The sequence below is a fragment of the Grampus griseus genome (genome assembly GCF_964374135.1).
Source record: "Grampus griseus genome assembly, chromosome: 20".
Lineage (NCBI taxonomy): Eukaryota > Metazoa > Chordata > Mammalia > Artiodactyla > Delphinidae > Grampus > Grampus griseus.
In genome coordinates this window covers 7,748,065-7,775,312 of record NC_139014.1, presented here as the reverse complement: position 1 = coordinate 7,775,312, position 27,248 = coordinate 7,748,065, and the positions used below count along the sequence as shown (strand labels likewise).

The window sequence follows — 27,248 nt, the reverse complement described above, 5'->3', positions numbered from 1 at the left end:
CCTTGGGACAGATGATTACAAGGGTGATCCCGGAGGCGTCTCTGGCCTTCCCCCAAAATGAGGTCAGCCTTGCTTACCCTGTTATCTCCCCACCTGACACACCTAACACAGTGCCTGGTGCAAGGTGCTCAATAAATATTTGTTGAATTGATGACCCAGGATGAAAACTGTTGAAAAGTGCTGAAAATCGACCAAATATTATGAATTCCTAAGTACCTTGGAGGTGTTTGATAAGTGGCTTTTTTAAAAATTTATTTTATTTATTTTTATTTTGGGCTGTGTTGGGTTTTCGTCGCTGCGTGCGCACTTTCTCTAGATACAGGAAGCAGGGGCTGCTCTTCGTTGTGGTGCGCGGACTTCTCGTTGCAGTGGCTTCTCTTGTTGCAGAGCACGGGCTCTAGGCTCGCGGACTCAGTAGCTGTGGCTCGCGGGCTCTAGAGCACAGGCTCAGTAGTTGTGGCGCACGGGGGCTGTTGTGGGCTTAGTTGCTCCGCGGCATGTGGGATCTTCCCGGACCAGGGCTCGAACCCGTGTCCCCTGCGATGGCAGGCGGATTCTTAACCACTTCACCACCAGGGAAGCCCTTGATAAGTGTTTTCTCCTGATTATACCAAAAGGTCGTGTGTCCTCTGACCTTTTGATGGCAGACTTGGGACATTATTAATTTGGGAGCACGAGGGAGAAGAATGTACCACTTTATTTCAGAGGAAGGAAATGGCAGCTGGAAAGTAACATCACCTGTCAGCAATGCAAAAGGCATGTCTAGGTTGACAACTGCACCTTGAAGTTGAACCCAGAATCAACTCTGCCTACCCTGTGGGAGAAACAAACATAGAAACTTAGGACAGAATCTTGAAATAGTTGTGAAAAATCCAAACTACAAAGGAGAGGTTGGAAGTTCCACCAGTTGAACGTGGGTGTGGAAAACATTGTCAGAGTGAAAGGATGTCCTTTGCATCGCTCACTCCAGGGGCACAGGTGTAAACATAAACTGGAAGAGACTGGGGGAAAATGACCTGACTGTCCTTCAAGCTAAAAAGCATTTCGTGATGAGTATTTCATTCCACCACTTATCCAACAAGCATTTATTAAGTCTCTGCTATGTTGATGGCAGGCTTTCCATTTTGCTGCAGATCAGATAATTCAGAAACTGTATAATCTGAAGAGCCTACTCCTCACTTGGGTGGGAACTAGGACGTGGGAAATGATCTTCTTTATCTGGTGAAGGCAAGGGAGATACACTCCTGATGCAAAAGAGAGGCTGTTTGAAGACACTTGGATAATCCAAAGAGGAGTATGAGGAGGCTAGAGAGAGAGGGTAGAGCTTTGGAAGGTCATCCGGAAGGATTTCAAGGCCCTTAACTTTAAGGGCAGAGGCCACCTTATGCTTTTTTTTTTTTTTTTTCAGTAAATTTATTTATTTTATTTTTGGCTGTGTTGGGTCTTCATTGCTGCGCGCGGGCTTTCTCTAGTTGCGGTGAGTGGGGGCTACTCTTCATTGCAGTGCATGGGCTTCTCATTGCAGTGGCTTCTCTCTTGCAGAGCACGGGATCTAGGCGCACGGGCTTCAGTAGTTGTGGCACTCAGGCTCCATAGTTGTGGCTTGCGGGCTCTAGAGCACAGGCTCAGTAGTTGTGGTGCACAGGCTTAGTTGCTCCACGGCATGTGGGATCTTCGCGGACCAGGGCTCGAACCCGTGTCCCCTGCATAGGCAGGTGGATTCTTAACCACTGCACCACCAGGGAAGTCCCCACTTTTTGCTTGATCAACCTTGGCAAAGGGTTAGCAGTCAGCATTCGTTAAAATTTGGAAATAGCCTTTCCTTTGAATACCTTTCAGATTCATATTTTCTTGTCTATCTGGGTAATCTTTGTTAGGAATCTATGTATCTCAAGGAAAGAAGGGATGGGGGAGATATTTGGAAATTAAGTTCCAAAATCTCCCCACCCCTCACCCTTTTCCCTACTCCCAAAAGAAAAAAAAAGAGACCAAATTCTTTATGGTTACGGCAGCTAAATACAAGGGCAGGTGGGTTTCCCTTGGTGTTCCCAGGAAAACGAGGTGCTAGCACTCTGGCCCGAGTTCAGATCCCAGGGATGGTGCCAGCAGGTGTGGGTTCACTCTGGTCGTCAGCAGTCACTGCCTGCTTCACCTGCCACTCCGGTGACCGTGTCACTGACAAAAGATCCAGGCACAGGTGAAAGTGGATAACCTTGTGTGAACTTAAGTAACCTCTCATGCAAACCGGGACTCAGACGGCTATAAAGAGGAGTCAGTGAGCTTTCTCCTCTCTTCAGGAAGTGCCGTCGTAAGCTAGCGTGAGGATCCACGTCACGTCATTCTTGGCAGCCCCGGTCAGATTGCTGAGGTTGAGATCTTTGCCAGGGGTTAATAAATGAGATTAATCCCAAAGTGCAAACCTCATGTGTTTCAGAGACGTGAATACAGCCGTGATGGAGTTACTGATCATGGCTTATGCACTGAAGACCGCGTGTGCCAGGAATATTATCGGCGTCATCCCCTACTTCCCCTACAGCAAGCAGAGCAAGATGCGGAAGAGGGGCTCCATCGTATGCAAGCTCCTGGCGTCCATGCTAGCGAAAGCCGGTGAGTGTGGCCAGCGCCCTGGGACCCCGCGCCGGTGCTTGGGACCGTCCCCCGTGCCAGATTAGTCCATACCGCAGGTAGCTGGTTGGGGACCTGTTTTCTCTAAGTGTTGCTTCCTTTTGCATAGTTCTGCTTAGGGCTGTGTGAGCTTAGGTGTCATTTCTTTTTCTGTTCTCTTTGTCCTCCTTCAGAGTGACCTTGTCTGCTTCAGGGCTTACTTCTCTCATCTTGGACTTTTTCCTCATTCCACCTTCTTTTCCATTTCATCTTATCATCATCGAAACTTCAGATGGCGATCTTGGCATTCGGATGTGATCTTTTGAGTTTCAGGTCTAGATTTATTTAAACCTTAGCTAAATTCTGTTGATGTACATAATAGTAAAACTGGATTTTTCCTTTACTACTTCTTCAGCTTATATACTCCTTTTTTCCCCCCTCCCCGATTGTCTTTATAGCAGATCATTTTCATTGTGTGTTTGTGTAGTGGTGACGTACTTTATGGCCTCCAAATCAAATGTAATAGCCCTTTACAATTAATGGGATTGTATTTGCCGCATGTTTATTTAAAAACTCAAATATATATCTGAGTCCTGAGAAACACATTTGAATTCCATGTGTAATGTGTAATGTGTAATGTTTTTGGAAAGAACAAGTAATTCTGCTTCTTCGCTCTGGAAAATTTTCAGTGACCTTGGCCATTTGCCATGTACTTATATGTGTACCTTTTTTTTGCTTAGCACTGTTGATTATAAGAGTGTGTTTTCATTGTTTTTCTGTACTTGACCCATTCTCTTCGGACATATACACGTTTCCAAACTCTTATCATTGTGTCTGTGGATTTCTTTCCTTCTAGTATATATATTACTTCGCTTTTGCTTTCCTATTCCTTCTGCCGTAATCCACAGTCCTTTAACATTTCTTCCTAGATTCTTTAACCAAGGCCTATTTTTTACATCTATTTTTGCTCCAGTATTTAATTCCATGTATATATATATATATATATATATATATATTTTTTTTTTTTTTTTTTTTTTTTGCGGTACGCGGGCCTCTCACTGCTGTGGCCTCTCCAACAGGCTCCGCAGGCGCAGGCTCAGCGGCCATGGCTCACGGGCCCAGCCGCTCCGCGGCATGTGGGATCCTCCCGGACCGGGGCACGAACCCGCATCCCCTGCATCGGCAGGCGGACTCTCAACCACTGCGCCACCAGGGAAGCCCCATGTTTATATTTTTGCTTCTACCTGATTTTTCTTTTCCCAGTGTTCAGGCCTAAGCTGATGATTATAGTAGAGGGAGAGCACTATTTTTTAGTTTTAGTGTTTTAATCCATGTGGAAGGTTATAGGCTCCTTTACTTTAGGCTTAACTTTGTCTTTAGTTCATTAAGTTTTGTTAAGATTGCAGATAAGGTCTATAACAAACATGCTTGTTCCCAGTACCCCCCTGCCTTCAGTCTTCCGTTAGGAAAGAGGCATTGGGCTTCTAGTTTGTGTCCACTGTAGCCGTTAACTTGTAGGGGTGAACTTTGTAATTTTTTGTTTTAAAATTTCAGGTTTAACTCACATTATCACTATGGATCTTCATCAAAAGGAAATACAAGGCTTTTTCAGCTTTCCTGTGGACAACCTTAGAGCCTCACCTTTCCTGCTTCAGTATATCCAGGAAGAAGTGAGGAGCATCAATAAATACCCCATTGTCCTCAAAGGAGACCCTATGTAGTTCTTCTCTGGTACCAGATTTCAGTATTGAAAGGCACATCCAATGATCAAATGATCTCTCCCTTAAGTCTTAATGCCTGAGGCAGTCAGATAAGGTCAGCATTTAGGCACAGAGGATAGTATTTTTTAAAGAAATTAAAAATGGATTTCCTTCTAAGTATTTTTAGCAATTTGCTTATATTTCCTAAAATGAAGGTTTTGGGAATTCATTATTTTTTATCTTCTTCATGTAGCAGACTTTGGCAGTGGTGCTAATTGATAAGGGTTAAAAAATGTTAAAATGAGTGAATGAAATTCTAGCTTGTTTGTTTGCTAGTGTGGGTCATTGTTATAGGAGGAAAAAAATGTATTGCCAGCACCCAGGTGTTATTTTATTGATACCTTTTCAGTATTTTCTTATTTTTCCTCCAAATCTAGATTCCAAATTATAGGAATGCAGTCATCGTAGCTAAGTCTCCTGATGCTGCAAAAAGGTAAATAAGCCAGACATGTATGCACATCCCTTTTGGGTGTTTCAGAATCCGAGGTCTGTCTTAATACGGCTTGTGAAAACTCATCAGCTCCAGCTTTCCTCCAGATCATTGTCATACCCCAAACCACAGCTTTACCTCTAGTTTCCAAACAACATGAGCATTTCTCAGAGTTACTCATTTTTCCCCTGGGAGAAAATGAAGTGCTTCCTTCAAGTTCTCAGGAAAAGGAAAACAGGAAGACTGTGGGCGCCTTTGAGACAGTGGTTTTTGAGACCTTTTTGAACAGAGTTCTTCTGAAGATGAGGGACTTCCATGGCAGTCCAGTGGTTAAGACACCACGCTTCCACTGCAGGGGGCACGGGTTCGATTCCTGGTTGGGGAACTAAGATCCAGCATGCCTTGAGGCGCAGCCAAAAAATAGGGGAAAAAACCAAAACAAACCAAAAAAGCCCTGAAGATGAGTGTGAGACTGTTGGACAAAGGGTAGAACCAAAATGATCTAGAATCGGATACCAGCCCACATCCCATCTCGAGTGCCTCTTGAGGCATTTACATTCCGGCCTGGGCCGCACTTCCTGATTTGTAGAAGTAATTCCTTTGCATATCCATAAAAGGTTAAGTGATACTTTCATTCTGTGGTTAACAAAGTGATGAAAAAGCAGCGCTTGGGTTTTCCTTCCCATGAACCTCACCCTTTCCCGTTATCTTCCTCTTAGGGCCCAGTCGTACGCAGAGAGGCTGCGTCTGGGTTTAGCTGTGATCCACGGGGAGGCTCAGTGTGCAGAGCTGGACATGGATGACGGCCGTCATTCTCCCCCGATGGTTAAGAACGCGACTGTCCACCCTGGGCTGGAATTGCCATGTAAGATCAGTTCTGTGGTTTTATTCTATTTGTAAATGGAAGAAAGTTTCGAATAGTATGAATGCCTAGGAGTTAATACCTATGTAGATGCTGTTGTGGTATTTTTAAATAACTGAATGGTATTATGTTGATTTTGCCTTTTGTCAAAGATTTTGTTACACGCTTTTGTAGACTAGGTAAGGACAATTGAGCATATCTGGGCAGCACTTGGCGTTCAGAGAGTGAAATAATTTTAGCTTTAGTAAAAAAGATATATGTGTAGTGGTGTGAAATCTTAAGCTTTTTTATTTTGGTAAGATGGATGATAGCAACCATTGATCACATATCAGGCTTTGGTGATCAGGTAACTTTAGCACTTAATTTAGTGATGTAGCCCTTTGACCTGATACTGGACTAATTTATTTTTAATCCAACGGTGGAAGCTATTTACTTCGGTGGACTTTTGAGTGACAATAACAAGCATTCTATGCTGGAAGATATATCATGGTTTTTAGAGGAAGGAGAGTATTTCTTTTTAAAATCTGTATCTATTTGCCATGCCTCAGAAAGATACAGACTAATACGTTGGGGAAACATTAGCATGGTTACACCGCAGACAGGTTATTTCAGACAGGCTCCTGTCTAAGGTATAAACATTACAATTTTTTTTCCCCATTCTGTAAAATTTCCACTGCTCTGTTTTCAACTTTGGAGGTTTTTATTATGAGAAACAAGTAATATACTCTTTAATTTTTAGTGTCACAGCATTTTTTTTTTGAGATTTTCATAATTAAAGTTCTTGAATAGGGAATACATTCACATATTTCAAAATTCAAAAAGTATAAAATCCTTTATGGTGAAAAACCTTTCCACCCACCCACCTCCCCCCTCTCCTGCAGCTACTCTGATCTCCAATGTGGTTGGTTTCTTGTGTATCCATTTAGAGCTTTTATGCAAATACAAGCAAATTCCCTCATTTTCACGCAAACAGTTAGTTGTATGTTATACATCGTTCTGCCCCTTGCTTTTTTCATTCAATAGCTCCTTCTCAGTCCATACAGATTTCTGTCTTTACAGTTTCATAGTATACTGTTTATGGATATGCCATAATTTATTTAACGAGTCACCTGTTGATGCACTTATTTTTTTCCCAACCTTTGGGTATAAAAAACAAGGCTCTGGGGGACTTCCCTGGTGGTCCAGCGGGTAAGACTCCGCTCTCCCAATGCAGGGGGCCTGGGTTCGATCCCTGGTCGGGGAACTAGATCCCGCATGCCGCAACTAAGACCTGGCACAGCCAAAATAAAGAAATATTTAAAAAAAAAAAAACAAAAAAAAACAAAAAAAACCCACAAGGCTCCAACAGTAATAAACGTCTGTTGGGAATTCCCTGGTGGTCCAGTGGTTAGGACTCGGTGCTCTCACTTCTGTGGACTCAGGTCTGATCCCTGGTTGGGGAACTAAGATCCCACAAGCCAAAAATAAAACAAATAATAATAATAAATTTTAAAATAAAATAAAATAAATAAACATCTGTTGAGTCCCTATTATGTGCCAAGAGCTGTTCTAAGCCCTTTAGTAGATCTTCGAATTTGGTCCTTGCACAATGGTACGCGTAGGTGCTCTTGTGATCCCTCATTTTGCCAGTGAGGAAACCGAGACACACGGCCGGGGCTGGTGGCGCCAGGGTTTGGAATGTAGCTGCTGACTCCAGAATCCACACTACTTTGTTTTTTTAGCTTTTTAGTTTGAACTAACTGCAGACTTAGAGAAAAGGTGAAAGAATAATACAAAATTCCTCTCTACTCTTCACTCAGAGCCCCCAAATTGAACATTTCTATGCCTTTTTTTTCCTGAACGATTGAGAGTGAGTTGCAGACATAATGCCCTTTATTGCTAAATACTTGTGTATACTTCCTAAAAACAGACTGTCTAACATAACCACGCATGATTATCAGACTCAGGAAAATAACGTTGTTACGACACTGCTATCTAATCTGCAGACCTTATCCACATTTTACCAGCTGTCCCACCAATGTCCTTCAGAGGAAAAGAAAACAGATTTTTGGGGCCCAGGACCCAGTGTAAGATCACACGTTGCACCAGTTGTCATTTCTCTTTGGTCTCAGTTAATCAGGAGTGACTCCTCTGTTCTTTGTCTCCAGTGACCTTGATACTCTGAAGAGTGCAGGCCAGTTATTTGTAGAATATCCTTTCGTTGGGGCTTGTTTCTTTCCTCATATTGGGTTGAATCACTTATTACTATGATTTTTGTCAAATGGAGGTTTTTCTAATTCCCCTTCTTCCCTGTCCGTTCAGTCATTTATATCAGTGTGGATTTGTGGAATCTTGTTTTATTCAGCACGTTATAGCCCATTGCTACTACTTGTGTTAACGCTCAAACTGTCTCAGACTTGGCCAAAGAGGACTCCTTCAGGCTGCCTCCCATGTTCTTTGGACGTGTCCCTATCGTGTGTTGACTCTTCCTTGTTACTTTCTGGTACAGCTAGATGTTCCATGTTCATCTCGTACTTTCTTAGCCCTGGGATCAGCCATTTCTCCACGGAGCCCCAGTTCCTTCAGTGGGAAGTAGTGTTTAGAAACCAAGATTTGGGCTCCAGAGTGGATACGCTCAGTCACTGTACGTCATTGCCTGTGATTAGCCTCGACTTACATTCTTTCATAAGTGACCAAATGTATTTATGGGGTAAAGACCAAGAAATCAGATTATTGGGTCAGAAGTTAAGTTGACAGATATTGCCAAATTGCCACAGTATTTTATATGGTGAGATTCTCTTCTGAGAATGTTGCCTTATTACTTATTGTAACAGTATTGTCATTCCTTCCTAGATGGTTGGTATGTTTACAACTTTTATAATCGCCATAGGATTTTCTTTTTCTTTAATTTTTTTTTTACTTTTTTTGGCTGAGGCATTCGGGATGCCAGGGAAGTCTCCATAGGATCGTTTTCTATGATCCCCTTTTATAGATTTAGCCAAGGGAATTCTGAAAAAAATGTTATTTCTTGTATGTGTAATTGTATTCAGTACCTTCCAAATTAAATATGCTTTATGTTTATATATCAGTTTTGCTTCTAGTATGTCATAATAGTTTATTCAGTAGTAATGAAGATGAAGACATTAGAACAAGGACAAAGGAAAGCAAACTCTCGGAGTCTGTGTATTTTTGAGAAAGAAGAACTATGTTATCTTCCTGGAACCCATTTTTAAATTTAATTTTATTTTTTGAAGTATTTTTGATGTGGACCATTTTTAAAGTCTTTATTGAATTTGTTACAATATTGCTTCTGTTTTCTGTTTTGGTTTTTTGGCCAGGAGGCATGTGGGATCTTAGCTCCCTGACCAGGGGTCGAACCCACACCCCCTGCGTTGGCACGTGAAGTCCTAACCACTGGACCTCCAGGGAAGTCCCTGGAACCCATTGTTTTAGAGCGGTAGTTCTCAAGCGAGGGGGCTTTTGCTCCCGAGAGCATATTTGGCAGTGTCTGGAGACATTTCTTGGTTGTCTCAGCCGGGGGGCATGGGGTGCTACAGGCATCTAGTGAGTAGAGGCCACAGATGCTACTGAACAATTATCCAGCCCAGAATGTCAATAGTGCCAAGGTTGAGAAGCCCTTTTTTAAAGTAATCTATTAAAAGTGAGGTTGTATAAATGTTTCTCTTTTATAAGATAGAATTGATACCTCCCTGATGGCAAGGAATCTAATGAACTTGAAAGGATTGTGTGTCAGTGGTTCCACTGAACAGTGCTCTGTGTTTGCCACAGTGGTGACACTTAAGAGCTTGGAATGCAAAAATGAGAGGGAGGCACCTGCTCTGCCGTGATTTTCCTGGCTTGTTAATTTTACTGGTGAAGGTGTGGCTTTCAGCACTAAAGTGAAAAATAAATAAATAAAGTGAAAACCGACATCCGCTCCTCTTGAGCATTTGTTAAATGTAGGTTTTGACTTGTTTGCATGTAGATAGCGTTATGAGCTTGGAAGTAATTTCAGTTCTAGTTCTACTGGCGACCTTATTTTGTTTCGTATATCTCTTTTTAATGTCAGTCTGTTGATAAAGTTTGACATTCCATTGAATTAGAAATAGACCGAGATCAAAATGGATAAGGAATGAATAATTCCCCTTAGTCCCTTTTCACTCTTTATTTTAGGAGAGGAAGGTTTTTTGATTCTGGCAAAACAGTAAAAGAGAGAGAGAGAGAGAGAGAGAGAGAAAGAGAGAGAGAGAGAGAGAGAGAGAGAGAGAGAGTGTGTGTGTGTGTGTGTAATCTAAAGGATGGTTGTAAAAGCAGCACTATTTTACCTGGAAAAGGCCAATTATAAATGCAAAAGACAATTTCCTACTTCCTCCATAAGAACGTTGGAAATCATTTGCTAAAGTGACATTTTTACTGCAGTAAGTCGATGTAGTGTTTTTTTTTTTTTTTTTTTTTTTTTTGCGGTACGCAGGCCTCTCACTGTTGTGGCCTCTCCCGTTGCGGAGCACAGGCTCCGGACGCGCAGGCCCAGCGGCCATGGCTCACGGGCCCAGCCGCTCCGCGGCATGTGGGATCCTCCCGGACCGGGGCACGGAACCCGGGTCCCCTGCATCGACAGGCGGACTCTCAACCACTGCGCCACCAGGGAGGCCCTGGGGGCATTTTTTTAAGCCTGTGAGGTCCTGTTCTCTTGATGCTGTAATGAAGTCTGTCTCGTCTTTTAGTAGCCACCAAATTATGTATCCAGTTTGTGCCAATCCCAAAGGCAGTTATGAGCGGGGACTGAGCCTTTTTTTTTAAGCCTTGATCCTTGCCATGCCTGTTTTTCATTTCAAACTGACAAAAGTTTTTTGGGGAGAGGCTTACAGAGAAGTCAACAGGAATACTGTGACATGCATCAAACGAGAGCTGAATTTCTGTTGATGTCTGATGAAGGTTACTGGCTTTCAGTCTTTTTTTTTTTTTTGTAAATGAGTTATTTATTTATTTATTTTTGGCTGTGTTGGGTCTTTGTTGCTACGCGTGGGCTTTCTCTAGTTGCAGTGAGCGGGGGCTACTCTTCGTTGCAGTGCGCAGGCTTCTCATTGCAGTGGCTTCTCTCGTTGCGGAGCACGGGCTCTAGGCGTGTGGGCTTCAGTAGTGGGCTCAGTAGTTGTGACTCACGGGCTCTAGAGCACAGGCTCAGTAGTTGTGGCGCACGGGCTTAGTTGCTCCACGGCATGTGGGATCTTCCCGGACCAGGGCTCGAACCCGTGTCCCCTGCATTGGCAGGCAGATTCTCAACCACTGTGCCACCAGGGAAGCCCAGTCTTTTTTTTTTTTTTTTTTTTTACAGAGAAAAATGGTCAAGAAAGGGGCCACATCTCTTTAAGAAGCGGGTAGGTCAACGTAACCACCTACCCACATGGTTTAATTTAAAGACAGAATTTGAGGAAGGCTCTTCTGATGTTGGTAGTTTATTTCCTCCCCCTTCTAGGTGATACTTATACGCAGAGCCTTTTTGACTGCCCACATTTAACAAATTGCCCTTGTTTCCAGGATGGGAAATCAGGAAATGTCTACTGAAATTTGCCCGTAAAATAGTGCTGAATTTCAACTCGGCTGGTTTGCTAGTATACGCAAAGGGACGTGTTCTTCCAGGTTTACAGCGCCTGTAGATAGAAGTCAGCTAAAATGGATTGCTTACTGATAATTACCGAACTATATACTTACCCTGAATTTATTCTATTCCCGCTCCCCCACTACTAGTTTAGTAACTATTTCAGAATTTAAAAAAGCTTTCCAGAAAAAGGAGAATGTTTAGCCTGTTCTTCTGAAATATTTCCCCGCCCTCAGTTTACTAACCTCCTTTACAGGGTGAATTCCGATGTCCCTTCTGCATCCTGTAGTTTGCTTTGTGCACTGATGGGCCGTTCTCACATATAAATTTTGTAGTGAGATAAGAAGCCTCTACTTTAAGGACCAGTTAAATCAGGAAAAGATGATGGACTTGTGGTTATTGTCTTCAGCTTCCTAACTTTCAGGAAACCGATTATGTCAGTGGTGTAGTTGTCTGATAATAAGGTTACATTGTCCCAGTAAGGTCGCCTTGGAAGAAAATGAAGTAAAGCCGGCTATTTATCTGGCAGTCTGGCAGCCTTTCCCTGTTTACTTTCTGCGGAGCGGCATTTATTTACATCTGTTTACAAGTGGAATATTTCTGTTTTGAGTGGCATCGCGGTGCTGCTTCTTTGTGCCAGTGAGATCTCTCTTGCTCTGCTCCCCGCTGACTTGAGGCCTGAGCCGCCCAGCGTGGCCTGGCTCTTAGGCACACGGGGCTGCTGAGCCCTTGAAACGTGGCTGGTCCCAACTGAGAATCGCTGCGTGTGGAGAATGCACACCAAATACGAAGACTTAATATGAAAAGAAAAAAAAGTAAAACATCTCTAATAAATTTGCATATAGATTATGTATCAAAACAATAATATATTGGCTATATTGGGTAAAATAAAAATCTATTAATTTCACCTAGTTCTTTTTGCTTTCTAATGTGGGTACTAGAAAAGGTAAGCTTACTTTCATGGCTCACCTTCCCTGCTGTTGGACGGTGCTGCTCCGGGTAACCTGTTTCTGAGAGCACCCAGGTTGATTGAGGAGAATCTGCACATTCTTTTAATTGTCCGCCCTGGCTCTGCCACCACTTCCAGGGAATGGCGTTGTGACGCCTACATTTACCTAGTGATACGTGACTAACTGAGGTCTTGTGATTTGTTTTGCTTTGCTAGTGATGATGGCCAAGGAGAAGCCACCGATCACGGTAGTCGGAGATGTTGGAGGACGCATTGCGATCATTGTGGTAGGTCACAGTCTTACTGTGCAGAGATGACATTACTCTTAGTAGGTGTCCACCTTAGGATTGGTGTCCAGTGACGATGATGCATTTAAGTGGACCCATCTAGCCTTTCTCACCCAGGCTCCCCTAAGACAACTAGAGAAACTTTTAAACAGATGAACCGGGATTATTATAACCTACAGGTGTAAAAGGAGCACAGTAGTAGTACCTGTAAGTAAATTCGATTCCATAGGTAACCTTTGTCTGAAGGGATCTGTGTCCTGTCAAACTAGCTGACCTACTCAACCTTAAGCTCGTGGGCAGTGAAGTGAGCTGAAGGTGGGCTGTTCCATTCTCACTAACAAGAGCGTGTGTCTTGTTCTTTGTTACTTTAACACGATACACGTGCTCCCAGCTCTAAACGCCTCTGCTGGGCCAGAGGATCGGCCCTTTACAATGGCTCACTTTATTTCTCCGTTCCCTTCTATTAACTTTCTCTTGGAAAAAAGTAAATGAGACACTGGCTATGTGGGATTCATCAGAAATTTGAAACAGGGAAAGGAGTCTTGGCAGTCTCCTGAACTCAGGCCGCAATGTCGCGTATGACTGTAAGGCTTTGCTGCTCTTTCTGTTGACAGTCATGCACGTTACAAGGCCACGCAGTTCCAAGTGGACGTTCAGTCTTTGACCCAGGCAGATAGCTCTGATTTTCCATTAGACATCCTCTGAAGCAAAGTGCAGGGAGGCGTGTGTTTATAGATGGGGATGGAGGGAACTTAGCACTAACACTGGTCTCTTCTCAGGATGACATCATTGATGATGTGGAAAGTTTTGTTGCTGCTGCGGAGATCCTGAAAGAGAGAGGTGCTTATAAGATCTACGTCATGGCCACTCACGGCATCCTGTCTGCGGAGGCCCCCCGTCTGATTGAGGAGTCCTCCATCGACGAGGTCTGTCTGCTCTTTTTTTTCTTTTTTTTTGAAGTCTTTAATTTTTTATTTTATATGCAGAGAGCCGTTGTTTCTGCGTAAGGTAGATGTCCTGAACGACCCATTCAAGGAAGTTGAGTCACAATTTGCTGCTCTGTTTTCCGTGAATAGTTAAATGGCTCATTCAGTTTTTTATATTTTTGAAATTTTCTTTTTTTAATATTATTTTAATTAATTAATTTTTGGCTGCATTGGGTCTTCGTTCCTGCGCATGGGCTTTCTCTAGTTGCAGCGAGCGGGGGCTGCTCTTCGTTGCTGCGCGCAGGCTTCTCATTGCGGTGGCTTCTCTTTGTTGTGGAGCGCGGGCTCTGGGCGCGCAGGCTTCAGTAGCTGTGGCTCGTGGGCTCAGTAGTTGTGACGTGTGGGCTGAGTTGCTCCGCGCATGTGGCATCTTCCCGGACCAGGGCTCGAACCCGTGTCCCCCGCATTGGCAGGCGGATTCTTAACCACTGCGCCACCAGGGAAGCCCCTCAGTCAGTATTGCTTACTGCCTCTCGAGAGGACTGTGAGATCGTGCTTTGGGTGGCTAGTGGTCTGTTGGGGCAGATGTATAGTTAGGAATATATGTCTGTTTTCATAAAGATTTGGTCTGTGTACTTCAGTATAATTTGTATTTCAATATGATTTGATACCATAGTAGCGTTTCTCTCAAGACTTGAATTCTTCCTTGATAATAGGAAGGTTTCCCGCAGTGCTGGGGCTCACCCTATCATTTCTGCATACGTAGCCCTGACCTTCCTAAGCTTCTATTTTGAATCATGTAACCTTTGCCCTGTGTAAAGTCGGGTTAGTTTGTAAAAACTGTACTGAGTGGAATAAGGTTTTATAGTTTGAGCCTTGGTCTGTGGGTACCACACGTTAGGTAAACTTTTCTGAGTGACCACGTTGGGCCGCACATATCAGTAACAGCGTTTCTTTTCCATTACTGCAACGACCAGGTGGTGGTGACGAATACTGTCCCTCACGAGGTCCAGAAGCTGCAGTGTCCCAAGATTAAGACTGTGGACATCAGTCTGATTCTTTCTGAAGCGATTCGGAGAATCCACAACGGGGAGTCCATGGCGTACCTTTTCCGAAACATCACAGTGGACGACTAGCTTTCCTGGTTGCCTTGGCCCTGGAACTCCCAAGGAAAACGTGTGAAAAGCAGTGCCGTCAGTTATGTACACAGCATTTCCTTTCAAGGGAGGCAGGTGGTCTCTCTTGCCAAATTTGGTGGGTAGGAGGCATTAAGATGGTCAAGGGGAAGACAGAGATCACAGGTCCATGGCCTCAACTGTCTGTCGTCGGCATCCTGTTCCTTAAAAAAAAGTTAGACACCTTCCTGAAGAGAATCTGAAAATCTTGTTGATATTGAAAGGGAGTGAAAGGGAGATAAAGTCCTAACTCTCTAACGTTCATTCAGTTTGTTTCCAGCGCAGGGAAACGTCCGTGTTAATGTTGAACTTGGTTAGGGCAGCTGAGCACCCGGCACTGTTCCTATTCCAGTTGTCCTCTCGCCAGTCAACTTCATGCACATCTTTTACAGAGAATCGTATTTTTCTTTGAGAAACGTCTTGCCAGCCGCCAGTGAACAATGAAGCATCTGTGGTGGTACTCCTAGCGAGGACATCAGATTAAAGAATCACATCCTAACTCTGGATCTCCGAGTTGCTCTTAAATAGCAAATAAAAGAATTTTCTGTCTTGCTAGTGTCTTCACTACATTGCAGAGCTGCCCACTCTCCTGCCTCCTGTCCAGACTCTGCAGAAGGTGGTGCCTTGAATGTAGGGTGGTGGTCCAGGTCCATGGCTCCTGGACATAAGTCTCCCTCTGCAGGTTCCATTCCCTTCCCTTCACATTCCGTGACGTTAAATTCTTGTTGAATAATGTATTTTCAACCTAAATTTAAAAAAAAAACAAAAAACGTAACCGTACTTTTCCCTGTGTGACAGGTGACACTTAGGTTGGTTGCATTACTTAGGACTGCACTTGATCTTTCTGCCACCATTTTAAATTACATAATCACGATTCTAGTTAATACCTTATTTGTCGGGCAGGCCTTGCCGCAAATGTAGACTTTTTATACCTTTTAGTCTGATCCAAGTCAGGACTGAATGAAACAGGCAGGAGGAGCGTCTGCCCAGAAGTGAACTGTAGTCTCTCATTGGTTCTCATAGCTCCTAAGAGATAATAAAGGGCAATTCGTTTATTTGTACAATTGTATTTCTCTGCAGGGAAGTTTCCTGGACATTTTCCCCCTTTCCCAATGACTAGGAAAGTTCCCAGCCCGCCATCAAGACTTGAGCACATCTGCTTTTTCAAGCACACAAAGAAGTTGCCTTTTGTTAATAATCCAAGTAGGGGAATTCTGAGAAAAGAACTAAATTATCAAATAATTAGCATGGTTGTAGAGGAAGAGCCGTGGACTGTTACTCAGGAGACTGGTTCTGTCCTGGATGTCGGGCAGATGACCAGTCCTTTCTGGCCCTCTGTCATCGGTTGTGGAAGGGGAGGTTAGGAATTGAAAGCTAAGGTCCTTTTCAACCCCAAATTCCATTTATATCTGCAGTTAATGTTATCTTTCCTATGTCTCTAAAAGAGATTTTAAATGTACTTATTTAGCAAAAGCGTTTAGGAGAATATATCTCCTGGGATTAACAAGCCCTTTGCATTGGCATTTAGTGAGTCCTAGTGTGTGCCTGGCATGATAGCAAGTCTCAGGGACATGAAAATGGAAACGTGAGGGCGCGGGAGCTGATGTTCTGGCCGTAGCTAGTGTAGTAGTAGCAGTCACATTCAGTAGAAAGTCACTGAACTTAGAACGGTTAAGCCCACACACCACACCACAGCCTCCAGTACAGCTGATGCTCAGTCCTAAGGCTTCAACTTCAACTTTGTGATCTGGCCTTACATTTTCTTTTTTTTTTTTTTAAGATTTTTTTGATGTGGACTATTTTTTTTAAGTCTTTATTGAATTTGTTACAGTATTGATTCTGTTTTATGTTTTAGTTTTTTGGTCTTGAGGTATGTGGGATCTTAGCTCCCTGACCAAGGATCGAACCCTCACCCCCTGCATTGGAAGGCGGAGTCTTAACCCCTGGACTGCCAGGGAAGCCCCCAGCCTTACGTTTTCTAATGTAAGAGTGTAAGTGCACAGAAGACTAAAAATAATTTCTTCTTTTGATGATCTCAACAACCACTTGAAGGCCTACTGTGTGTCAGGCTCTGGGAATATAATAGTGAACAAAAATCCTTGGGTGTTACCCTCAGGGAGGTTTTAGACTCGTGTCTAAAACTCCATTTCCAGGAAACATTGCTTTTATTGGAGGGGGAGGGAGTGAACATGAAGGGTTTCCATTTTACCCGTTCAGACTAAACTAAAAATTTGAATTTGAAAAGTAGTTAAAATAATACACAGTATAGATGCAGTTACAAGTTTTCTTTAGCTTCCTGAATATAAACACTGAAAATTGTTACCTGTTTTCTGGGAGAATCTAGTATGGGGAAGTCAAGCCTCAATTGCTGAGACCATCAGATTCCTCTGGTCCTGTCTAATGAGTCCTGCCTTGTAACCAGGGGAGATGGCTGGCGCTTGACCAGATGTCTGTTTTGAGATAAATGAGGCCAGGGCGGCGCAGAAAAGGTCTGTCAGCTGGTGGCTGACGAACCGCCTGGGTAGTGAGTGGTCTTTTTCCAGGTTACCTTCCCCTCTGATTGAGCAGAATGCTATGGGAACTGTTCCCAAGGGGCCAAGGTCTCAGGACTGCGTCTCTTAGATCCGTGCCACCGCCCTGCGAAGGGAACAACTAAAACACACAAAACATAGTGGCCATGAGGCCTCTTAAATCTTCCCACTATTGTGGCCTCCACAGGAGAGTAAATCAGCTGGAATCTAGGTGAACCTTACGGGGTATCCCCCTCCCCCCCTCCCCACAAAAAAGAAAAACTGATGTGTTTCCTGGTAGGAATGCCTCGGTCCAGCCCTATAGCGCCGTTTGGGAGTGTTTACTGAGAACAAAAATTGGTGGCACCTTGGGTGTAGCCAGGGCTTCCTGACCCACTAGGACTGGCTGTCTTCGGGGGTCGGCGGTGTCTTCAAGGACGGGCAGATCTCCGCGCTGAGGCCGGCTCTCTACGGGGCGTGTTCTTGCGCGGAATCCTCGGGGCACGCAGGGGGCCCCCACAAGCGAGCAGCGAACGGGGCCGCGCACCCAGTTCTAAACGTCGGCCAGCCGCCAAGGCAGCACTCCAGGGCTGGAGCTCGGAGACCGAAGATCGGACGGTGGCGGGCTGACGGCGGGGGCTCAGCGGTGCCCGGACCCCCGTTTCCCGGGAGCGAGGAGTGGGAAGCCCGAGGGCCAGGCGCTTCCTCTCCGTCCCCTAGGCAGGCTCCAGACTGCGACTGCTGCCTGGCGCGGCCGGACCCAGGGGCGGGGGTGCCCCGGGGCCTCGCAGGGGCCCGGAAAGGCCCCAGAAACGCGACAAGCCGTGAGGGGGGCAGGGCCGCCGGAGAAGGCGCACGATGCCGCCCGGGACGACGGCGGCCCCCTCGGTCTCCCTCCGGGAGCTGGCCGATCTCGCCATCGGCACCCCAGAGGTGGGCGCCGTCAACTTCACGGCCCTGCACACGCTCATCGTGGCCATGCTCAAGAATCTCAACCTGCAGGATACTCGGATCGACTTCCCGTCCCCGATGCTCGAGCAGAGTCGCTTGTTCGAGTCCCCGCGGGTCTCGAGCAGCAGGGCACAGCTGCAGGCGCTGGAGAGCCAGGTGGAGGACCTGGGCGGGCAGGTCCAGGACCTCAGCCTGCAGCTCGAGACCATGGGGGGCCAGGTGCAGGCCATCGTGCAAAACTTCCCGTCCCAGGCCGGCGGGCTGGACGCCCGGGACTGGCTGGAAATGAAGGATCTGCCCTTGCTTACGGAGGGGAAAGCACAAGTAGGGTCGACGAAAGTCCGGAAGGACGGCGAGCCGGTACCCAAGGTGGGCGCGAGGGCTGTCCGCCCCTCCCGCCGCCCCGGCCGCTCTGCAGCGCCCCCTGGAGCTGAGCCCCGGAGGCGCACCTGGGGGAGGAGGCCGGAGCCGGCAGACGCGGGCGTGGTAGGGCCCAGGCCTGCTTGCGGCCTGGGACCACGCGGCCCGTGCTCTACGTTTCAGGGTATGGAGCTGCTCCAGGACATCGAGGAAGACGCGAAAATACTGAAGGAAGCCCAGCAAAAGGCGAAGGAGCAACCCGAGTTGCACCCGGAGGTGAGGGCGGCCGGGACCCCACCTTGGGGAGCTGAGTGGCCCCTTCCCGGGCAGCCTCCTTCGTCCCTTCTGTTTACACGGGGGGCTCACCCACCACTTGTCAGACACCCAGGCATCCTGAACCGACCCAGAGAGGGGCTGACAACTTCTCAATATTCTTTGAGCGAATTTCCTTTAAACTAGAATAAAGAAAGAAGGTGGTGGGTGTTGAGAGACAAAGCTTGGTCCAAGAAGAGGGGGACTGGAACAGAGAGGGTTCTGGGGCACCACCACCATCCCCCTACCTGCAGCCCCCCAGGCAGCCCCACTCTCACTTGGATCTTTGCTCCCTGGGAGAGAGAAGCACAAATCCCTCAGCATAAGCATTTTCCAGTGAACAGCAGAGACCGGAAGTATGCCAGTTCCAGGAGATACTAGGCAGTGCTTCTGTTTCAGGCCCATATGAGACCGGAGTAGGGGATTAGAGCTGGGAAAAAAGGAGGAGCAATTAGGAGAAAGCCCAGGGAGAGGCTGAGAAAAGAGACTTGAGAGAGAAGAAAAGCTCAAAGGAGGAGGTAGCCGAGACCCTGGAGGAGACTAACCCATGGATTCCACGTGCCCACCTCATCCCAAGGCCTCCAGCCCCCAGCAGGACTCATTTTTGCTCTGGGAAGCTTTTCTTTGTAAAGTGTGGTGTTTTTAGGTTTGGGGCTGTCTTCGGTTAGACTAAAGGCTTGTTTTACCTTTAGATTCGTAGATTCTGGAGGTTTGCAGAAGGTATCAGGAGCCACTTAAATGATAGCAATTTGCTCTGGTTGTTTTGAGGTGCTTTTCTCTTTAAGCAACACAGTCGTTCAGATGCCCTTGAAGTACCCAGTCATCTTTGTCCTTGAGAGGCGAGGTTAGCCTCATGGAGCAGTGCTGCAGTGTCTCACTAGTGGGTTGTGTGAAATGCATCCCAGACCAAAGAAATGTTCCCATTCCTGCATTGGTTTTTGCTTGCGGCACGCTGTCCCCGGGTACCACCTGCCACGCTCCGCTTCCCTTCCTCTTGTTGGCTGGGAAGAGCACGGGGAGCCTGGCTTACCAGCCTTCTCTTTACCCTCGGCTCTCTCAGACCCACATACCTCCTTTCCTCTTCTGCCTTGTGAGAGTGTGTGTGTTTGTGTCTGTGTGCGCGTGTGCAAGGGCCACAGGAGGGGCTGCTTTGATCCTTAATCTCTGAACTCTTCTTGCAGAAACTCCTCCAGCGGGTTGATGAACTGGAGAAGCTAATGAGAGAAAGGGACAAATTCCTGGTAATCTCAGCCAGTTCTATGGGAAAGGGCCCTCAGGGGCCCCAGGGGGTAGGATGGTTGCCCGCGGCCCGGCCCTCCCTCTCGGGGTTCATCCAGACTCTCACCCCAGGTGTCTGCATCCTTCCAGGGTGGGGTGCTATATGCCCTCTGCCTCTTGGGGTGCCCCCCCCCGGAATGAGGGAACATTCTTTCCCTCCTTGCTCAGTTGTCCATCCAGAGCCCACATGGGACAGGAAACCAGCCACTCAGGACTCACTGGTTACTTGGACAGTGACTTCTTGGGGCTTTGGAAGGACCCACCCAATCCTGTTAGTTCTGTTCTGTTCCTGAAGCTTCCTGGGATTAAACTCGGGGTGTGTGTGTGTGTGTTGTAGTGTGTGTTTGGTGTGTGTGTGTTCACACATACGTGTTGTCTTTCACTGTCAGGAAATAGTGAGCTGGAAGCTCCGTGCGATTCCTGATGCAGAAGAAGCCACCATGGTCACCTGGGAAGAGCTGGAGCAGGCGGTTACTGGCGGCCGGATGGCCTCACAAATGGTGAACAGAGACGGGGGTGGGGGTGGGGGCTTGGGCAGCGGTCTTGGGTGGGGCCCCCAAACCTTTCCCTTTTTTACTGCTGTGCAGTATTCCATTATGTGGGTGTTTATAATTTATTTCACAAGTTTTCTATTTTGGACATGTTTTATGTTTTTTCCCCAATCTTATAACAAACCATGCTCTAATGTGACACTCACACAAGTGAAGGTACTCATAGGGTCGATTCCTAGAAACAGAACGCACATTTGTGATTTGGCTGCTTTTGCCAAATTACCTTTCATGGGCGTGGTTCCAGTTTGGACCCCCACCAGCAATGTAGGAGAGAACCTGTTTCTCAGTATCCCGCCAACTCTGTCTGTTGGTACCCACTTTTCTTAGTTTGGCCGATCGGTTAGATTGAAAACAGTACCAGAGCGTAGTTTTCATTTGCTTTCATAGCTTTTCAAAGTTCCTTTAGAGTCTGTCCTGAAATGCACGAGTCCCTTCACTATTAGTGGACAAAGGTGACCAACCCTGGAAATAAAACCTCTTCAGGAAGCCTTTTGCTGATGGTGACTTGTAGCCACGGGTGCGGGCATCTGTGCCAAGGCAGTGCACAGGATAACCAGGCTAAGCTTTCTTTGTCTGAATAAAGTGGGTATTTTCAAACGGCCCTCAAGGACAAGGGTCAGCTGCCCTTTGGCCTTGACATTCCTCTTCCCCTGGCTTTGTGTATCTGGGTCACTCAAAAAGGGTCACGTGGACGTACAGACTCACAGGGAAGAGAGCAAAGAACACTTTGGCACCACCAAGTGGCCATCTGGGGTTCACCAAATATTATCTGGGTACAAAAGACACCCTTCTGGTCTCCCAGACTTTCTTTTTTTTTTTTTTTTTTGCGGTACGCGGGCCTCTCACTGCTGTGGCCTCTCCCGTTGCGGAGCACAGGCTCCGGACGCGCAGGCTCAGCGGCCGTGGCCCACGGGCCCAGCCGCTCCGCGGCACGCGGGATCCTCCCGGACCGGGGCACGAACCCGCGTCCCCTGCCTCGGCAGGCGGACTCTCAACCACTGCGCCACCAGGGAAGCCCACCCAGACTGCTTTCTGAGTTTGGGGCCCTTCTTCAGAGGAAAGCAACATCAGAGAGAGTTGGAAGAAGAGCCTGCAAACAGAGAGTGGCCTAGAGAAAGGTGGCCTCTGCTTTCGCTGTTGCATGTTTTTAAGCCAAAGCGTTTTACGCGCACCCACGTGGCACTGTCCTACGTTTTGAATGAGCAGCACATTTCCTTGGGCTGCCACCAGAAGACACCTGCAAGACCTCAAAATAAGCCTCGACAGAAGCAACCCTAGACAGTCTTACTTCTCCAGAGGTAAGAAAGTGTCAGGGATCTGACAGTGGCTCATAATCACAAACGACCCCAGAAGCAGATGAGAATTAGTATAAATATTAACTTTTGAGAAGCAAGACAGCAAGTAATGAGAAGTGCAGGCCTGCACAGACCATAATGAAGGCAGTGGAAGGAGAGTTCCACGATCTCAAGTTGGGAAAATACAACACACTTGAGCCCAGTTTTCTTTTTGCGTTGGTGGTGGTAACTCTAGGGCGGTTGGGAGGTGCGCCATCTGCCTGCATCACGAGTGGAGAGCCAGGGTGGAAGGGAGGGTGTGCGTCCGGGGTTGGGGAGTGTGGTGAGCACGGAAAAGTAAATTCCATGTTTGGAGAACCAGACATGAGGAAGGAGGCTGCAGCTGTCCACGTAGCAGCTACAGTTAAAGGAGCTCAGAACTAACATGGACGATGCCCATGCCAGGACTTGAGTGTGAAAGGACACTGACCACGTGTTTCCAAGGGCGTGTTCTGATGGCCGAGAGGGCGGTGCTTTGCAGTTTTCTTTATCACCCAGAGGTGATGATGATGATGTTGCTTCTACTTCTCCTCTTCCTCCTGGTACTTCTTCTAATGGTCAGCAAGAATGAAAGACTTACCGTAATCGGGAAAACCCAGGCCTAGCATTGTAGTCAAAACGTGCTTAAGGGAGGAAAAAGCTTCCTCAGTTCCCTGTGATCAAGGTAATGAGTCCGGGGTGCCAGCTAGATCTATGGCAATGGGCTTTTAACAATCGGAGGATCTCCCAGTGGCCATTTTACTAGGTCTGTGGACCTTGAGGATAGATGCTCTCTTGCAGAAACAGCATGTTCAAAGGAAAGGACATTTCCTCTTCAAAGCTTTGTGGCCTGACAGGTTAAACAAAGTAGAAAGCAAAAATTAAAACTTATCTGCAGGCCTCCACCGAGGGAAAGGCGGATGACTGCCTGTTAGGTTGTGGTCACCGTTTGGATATCTTCTGCTTTGGGACCCAAGGAATAGTGGAGCGATTTAGAAAGGGGCTTCACGAGATTGAACATGACTTCAACTAACTGCGGCGCCACCTTCCCCTTCAAAGTGAATACGCACTGGGTCAGCACCCCTCCTGGCACCAGGACACGCACGCCAGCACTCGCTACCGTGCTCTCCGTGGCCATGGCTGCCCAGTCCATGGACGGGGCCTCATGTGCCTCCGGGTGTGAAAAGAAAAGGCCCCTTTAGGCAACTACGGGCCTCCTGGATCATGTTTTTAAATCCATTCTGCTGATCTCTGCCTTCTGATTGGAGTGCTTAATTACTGATAGAGTTTACAACTTCCATTTTGCTATTTGTTTTCTATATGTCTTATGTCTTTTCTGTTTCTCTGTTATTGTCTTCTTGTGTGTTAAATAAATGTATTCTAGTGTACTATTTTAATTCCCTTGTATCTTTTACTGTATATCTTTTGAGGTTTGTTTTGTGGTTTTTTTTGGCTGCGTTGGGTCTTCGTTGCTGCACGAGGGCTTTCTCTAGTTGCAGCGAGCAGGGGCTACTCTTCGTTGGGGTGCACAGGCTTCTCATTGCGGTGGCTTCTCTTGTTGCGGAGCATGGGCTCTAGGTGCGCGGGCTTCAGTAGTGGTGTGCTGGCTCAGTAGTTGTGGCTCACGGGCTCTAGAGCGCAGGCTCAGGAGTTGTGGCACAGGGGCTTAGTTGCTCCGCAGCATGTGGGATCTTCCCGGACCAGGGCTCGAACCCGTGAACCCGTGTCCCCTGCAATGGCGGGCGGATTCTTAACCACTGTGCCACCAGGGAAGTCCCTTGAGTTATTTCCTTATTTGGTCCATAGCCATGTTCAGTGTAGGGCTGATTATCTTCCACTTCCAACGCAGCACCTTTCTGAGTCCTTTGCCCCCTGAATTACAGGTTTCTGCAAACTGGCTTGTAGAAACAGGCACTGTTCCCAGCCCCCCGAGAGTCTGGGTGCTGTTCCCTCTAGCTGTGAAGATGGTTCTTTTCCCAGTCTGGGGGGTTTCCTCACATGTACGTGCTGGTCGTTTCTGTGCTGAATACCCGAGGGGGAACCCTCTGGGGATCTGCTTTGTTGTCTTTACATGCTCGTGCTTTCTTCCCAATCCTATGTTCTTTGAGCCCTCGCTGCCTCGGTCTCCCTGAATGCTTCTCTCTGCCTCCCACACAGGGAGTCTGCTCGCCCCACTTCAGTCCCCCATCCCTGCATTGCAACCTGGGAACCAGCCAGCCAGTAAGCCGAGGTAACAGCAGGGCTCCCATAGTTTGCTTCCCCATCTTTCAGGGATTGCTATCGCCTTCATCAGCTGATACCCAGTGTCTAGAAAACCACTGTTTCATAGTTGTTGCTTTTTGGTTTTTTGTTTTTGGTTGTTATAGACCGGAAGGTAAATCTAGTCCCTGTTACTCCATTTGGGCTGGAAATGGGAATAATCCACATCCTTTTTTTTTTTAACAGCTTCTTAATTTTCTGCAGCATGGCTGTGCTGTAAATATACCCCTATTGATAATCTATTTTCATAAATAATGCCACAGACTCTGTACCTGTATTTTGGTGCGTTCTTTTGTGAGAGTCCATACAGAAAATGGGAATTTCTGGATTTGTGCTTTGCATTTTAAATACATGGTATACTTTCCCTGCAGCGTGCACTCTGCCACCAGCAATGGGTCAACGATGGGGTAGACTTTATATTGTAAACTCAATACGTTATCCATGTCCTTTATTTGTAGACTCAACGAGGGTTGGAGTTGACCACTTGTATTTTGCAGGTTTTCCCCTGCCTTTTATGAGGGAAATTACATATTATGATGCCATTTACAAACGTGCAGATTCTCAGAAGTCTGGAGAACTATCCCTCAAGAATGTCAAAGTTGGTCTTTGTGTCCAGTTTAGTTTTGTGAGGGTATTTTTTTCCAGGGGCTCTAAATCATCTTAGATGCCCCACACTTCCTTCCCTCCAACTCTTAAAATGAGTACTTTTTACTCAGAGTCACTGATTTCTTTCTTCCTCTTCCACCAGGTCTCAGAGTCATCAACAAGGCTTCCTAGGCGCAAAGGGCAGGGTTCCATGACATCAAACGATAAAATTCCAAGTGGGGCCTCTACCAAGCATCCAAGTGTTGACGAGGCTATAGAATCTGCCAGTGGTTTTGGCACAGATGAGACCTCGGGAACCAGTGGCATAGGATACTCCTCTGAAGGGGTTACTGGCAGGGAACAAAGCAAAGGTGCGTCTGCTACTGGGTTTCCTGGTAGAGAAGAGCACTCAAGGGCCCGTGAAGAAGCTGGCCTAACCAAACACCGTCCCCAATTGAGAGCAGAGTCAGATCGTCGCCGGGCTGGAGAGCAGCACGGCTTAGCACATCTACGCAGAGATGAACGAGATGCACACCTTGGCCCAGTTTATCAGGACGTATCCTCCGCCACCTTGCCTAGAGCTTTGCATGGTCATGTGTCCCCAGATCAGCATGGGGGAGTGCACGTTAGCCAGGGTCAGGTCTATGCACGGCCAGACCAACATGGATTAGGACCACTTGGCATGAATCAGCCTGCATCGCTACAACCTAGCACTTACGCACATGGTGCGGTACCCCTCGCTGTGGGTCAGCTTGGGGTGACGCCGCCTGGAATGGATGAGCAGGAATTGGTACTAGCTGGCATGGCTCAGAGTGATGCAGTGCCACCATTGGTATCTGGCAGAGATCAGCAAGGATTGGGACTACCTGGTACAGACCAGCCTGGTATGGTTCCACTTGGCACATATCAGCATGGTGTGATACTTCCTGGCATAGACCAACATGGTATAAAACAGGCTGGCATGGACGAGAGTGGTGTGGGACCACTTGGCACTGATCAGCATGGATTGGTACCTCTTGGGGTAGATCAGCATGGATTCGTAATATTTGGCACGGATCAGCAGGGCTTGCTGTCACCTGGTTTGATGCAAGTTGCTGCAGATCAGCAAGGTTTTGTACAGCCCAGTTTGGGAACATCTGGCTTCATACAACCTGGCACAGAGCAGCATGATACGATCCAGCCCAGTGCAGGTCAGCCTGCTTTGGTCCAACCCAGTATAGGTCAGCCTGGTTTGGTGCAACCTGGTGCCGGTCAACCTGGTTTGGTGCAACCTGGTGCAGGTCAACCTGGTTTGGTGCAGCCTGGTGCTGCAGGTCAGCCTGGTTTGGTGCAACCTGGTGCTGCAGGTCAGCCTGGTTTGGTCCAGCCTGGTGCAGGTCAGCCTGGTTTGGTGCAACCTGGTACAGGTCAGCCTGGTTTGGTGCAACCTGGTGCAGGTCAGCCTGGTTTGGTGCAACCTGGTGCAGGTCAGCCTGGTTTGGTGCAGCCTGGCGCTGCAGGTCAGCCTGGTTTGGTGCAACCTGGTGCAGGTCAGCCTGGTTTGGTGCAGCCTGGTGCAGGTCAGCCTGGTTTGGTGCAACCTGGTGCAGGTCAGCCTGGTTTGGTGCAACCTGGTGCAGGTCACCCTGGTTTGGTCCAACCTGGTGCAGGTCAGCCTGGTTTGGTGCAGCCTGGCGCTGCAGGTCAGCCTGGTTTGGTGCAGCCTGGCGCTGCAGGTCAGCCTGGTTTGGTGCAACCTGGTGCAGGTCAGCCTGGTTTGGTCCAACCTGGTGCAGGTCAGCCTGGTTTGGTGCAGCCTGGCGCTGCAGGTCAGCCTGGTTTGGTGCAACCTGGTGCTGCAGGTCAGCCTGGTTTGGTGCAACCTGGTGCAGGTCAGCCTGGTTTGGTCCAACCTGGTGCAGGTCAGCCTGGTTTGGTGCAACCTGGTGCAGGTCAGCCTGGTTTGGTCCAACCTGGTGCAGGTCAGCCTGGTTTGGTGCAACCTGGTGCAGGTCAGCCTGGTTTGGTGCAGCCTGATACAGGTTCACATGGCTTTTTTCAACCTGGTGTATCTATGCCTGGCTTGGTTCCACCTGGTACATATCCACCTGGTCTGGTACAGCCTGGTGGCTATCCACATGGCTTGGTCCAATCTGGTGCCTATCCACGTGGTTTCATGCAGCCTCATGCCGATCAGCGTGGTTTGGTTCAACCTGTAATAGATCAGCATTGGTTGAGGCAATCTGGTACAGATCAAGGCTTCATACCACCAGGCACAGAGCTTCATGGCTTTCCAACATACCATGCAGATCCTCGAAGTTTTATATCACCACGCCCATACCAGCATGGTGTGGCACCTCCTGGCAGAGATCAGTATGGTCGGGTGTCACCACTCGTAGCCAGTCAAGGTTTGGCATCACCAGGTATAGACCGAGAAGGCTTGGTACCACGAGAGACTTATCAACAAGGTTTGATGCGTCCTGGCCCAGACCAGCGTGGCCCAAAACCATTACGCACGGGTGTGGGATCTGCACGCCAGGATCAACAGCATTTGGAAGCACCTGAACCAGAGCAGCATG

The 27,248-nt window shown here is 47.3% G+C and overlaps 2 protein-coding genes across 2 annotated transcripts in view; both read left to right on the top strand.

The window, feature by feature from the left end:
• The window catches only part of PRPSAP1 (phosphoribosyl pyrophosphate synthetase associated protein 1), a 30,910-nt gene extending 15,594 nt beyond the window's left edge, over nucleotides 1-15,316 (top strand). Inside the window, exons 4-10 of the mRNA XM_082679964.1 lie at nucleotides 2,435-2,607; nucleotides 4,159-4,274; nucleotides 4,742-4,797; nucleotides 5,514-5,659; nucleotides 12,400-12,470; nucleotides 13,250-13,396; nucleotides 14,374-15,316. Of these exons, the coding sequence (XP_082536090.1) occupies nucleotides 2,435-2,607; nucleotides 4,159-4,274; nucleotides 4,742-4,797; nucleotides 5,514-5,659; nucleotides 12,400-12,470; nucleotides 13,250-13,396; nucleotides 14,374-14,532 (868 nt within the window). The 3' untranslated portion in view covers nucleotides 14,533-15,316. The remainder of the gene's footprint in view (nucleotides 1-2,434; nucleotides 2,608-4,158; nucleotides 4,275-4,741; nucleotides 4,798-5,513; nucleotides 5,660-12,399; nucleotides 12,471-13,249; nucleotides 13,397-14,373) is intronic.
• Nucleotides 15,317-17,939: 2,623 nt separating this feature from the next.
• LOC309837900 (uncharacterized protein) lies at nucleotides 17,940-26,888 on the top strand (the record flags this gene model as incomplete). The annotated part of the gene is made up of 5 exons (XM_082678777.1): nucleotides 17,940-18,518; nucleotides 18,576-18,668; nucleotides 19,886-19,945; nucleotides 24,004-24,066; nucleotides 25,971-26,888. 5 exons carry the CDS (start codon nucleotides 17,940-17,942, stop codon nucleotides 26,886-26,888), a joined length of 1,713 nt encoding a protein of 570 aa, XP_082534903.1.
• Nucleotides 26,889-27,248: the final 360 nt, after the last annotated feature.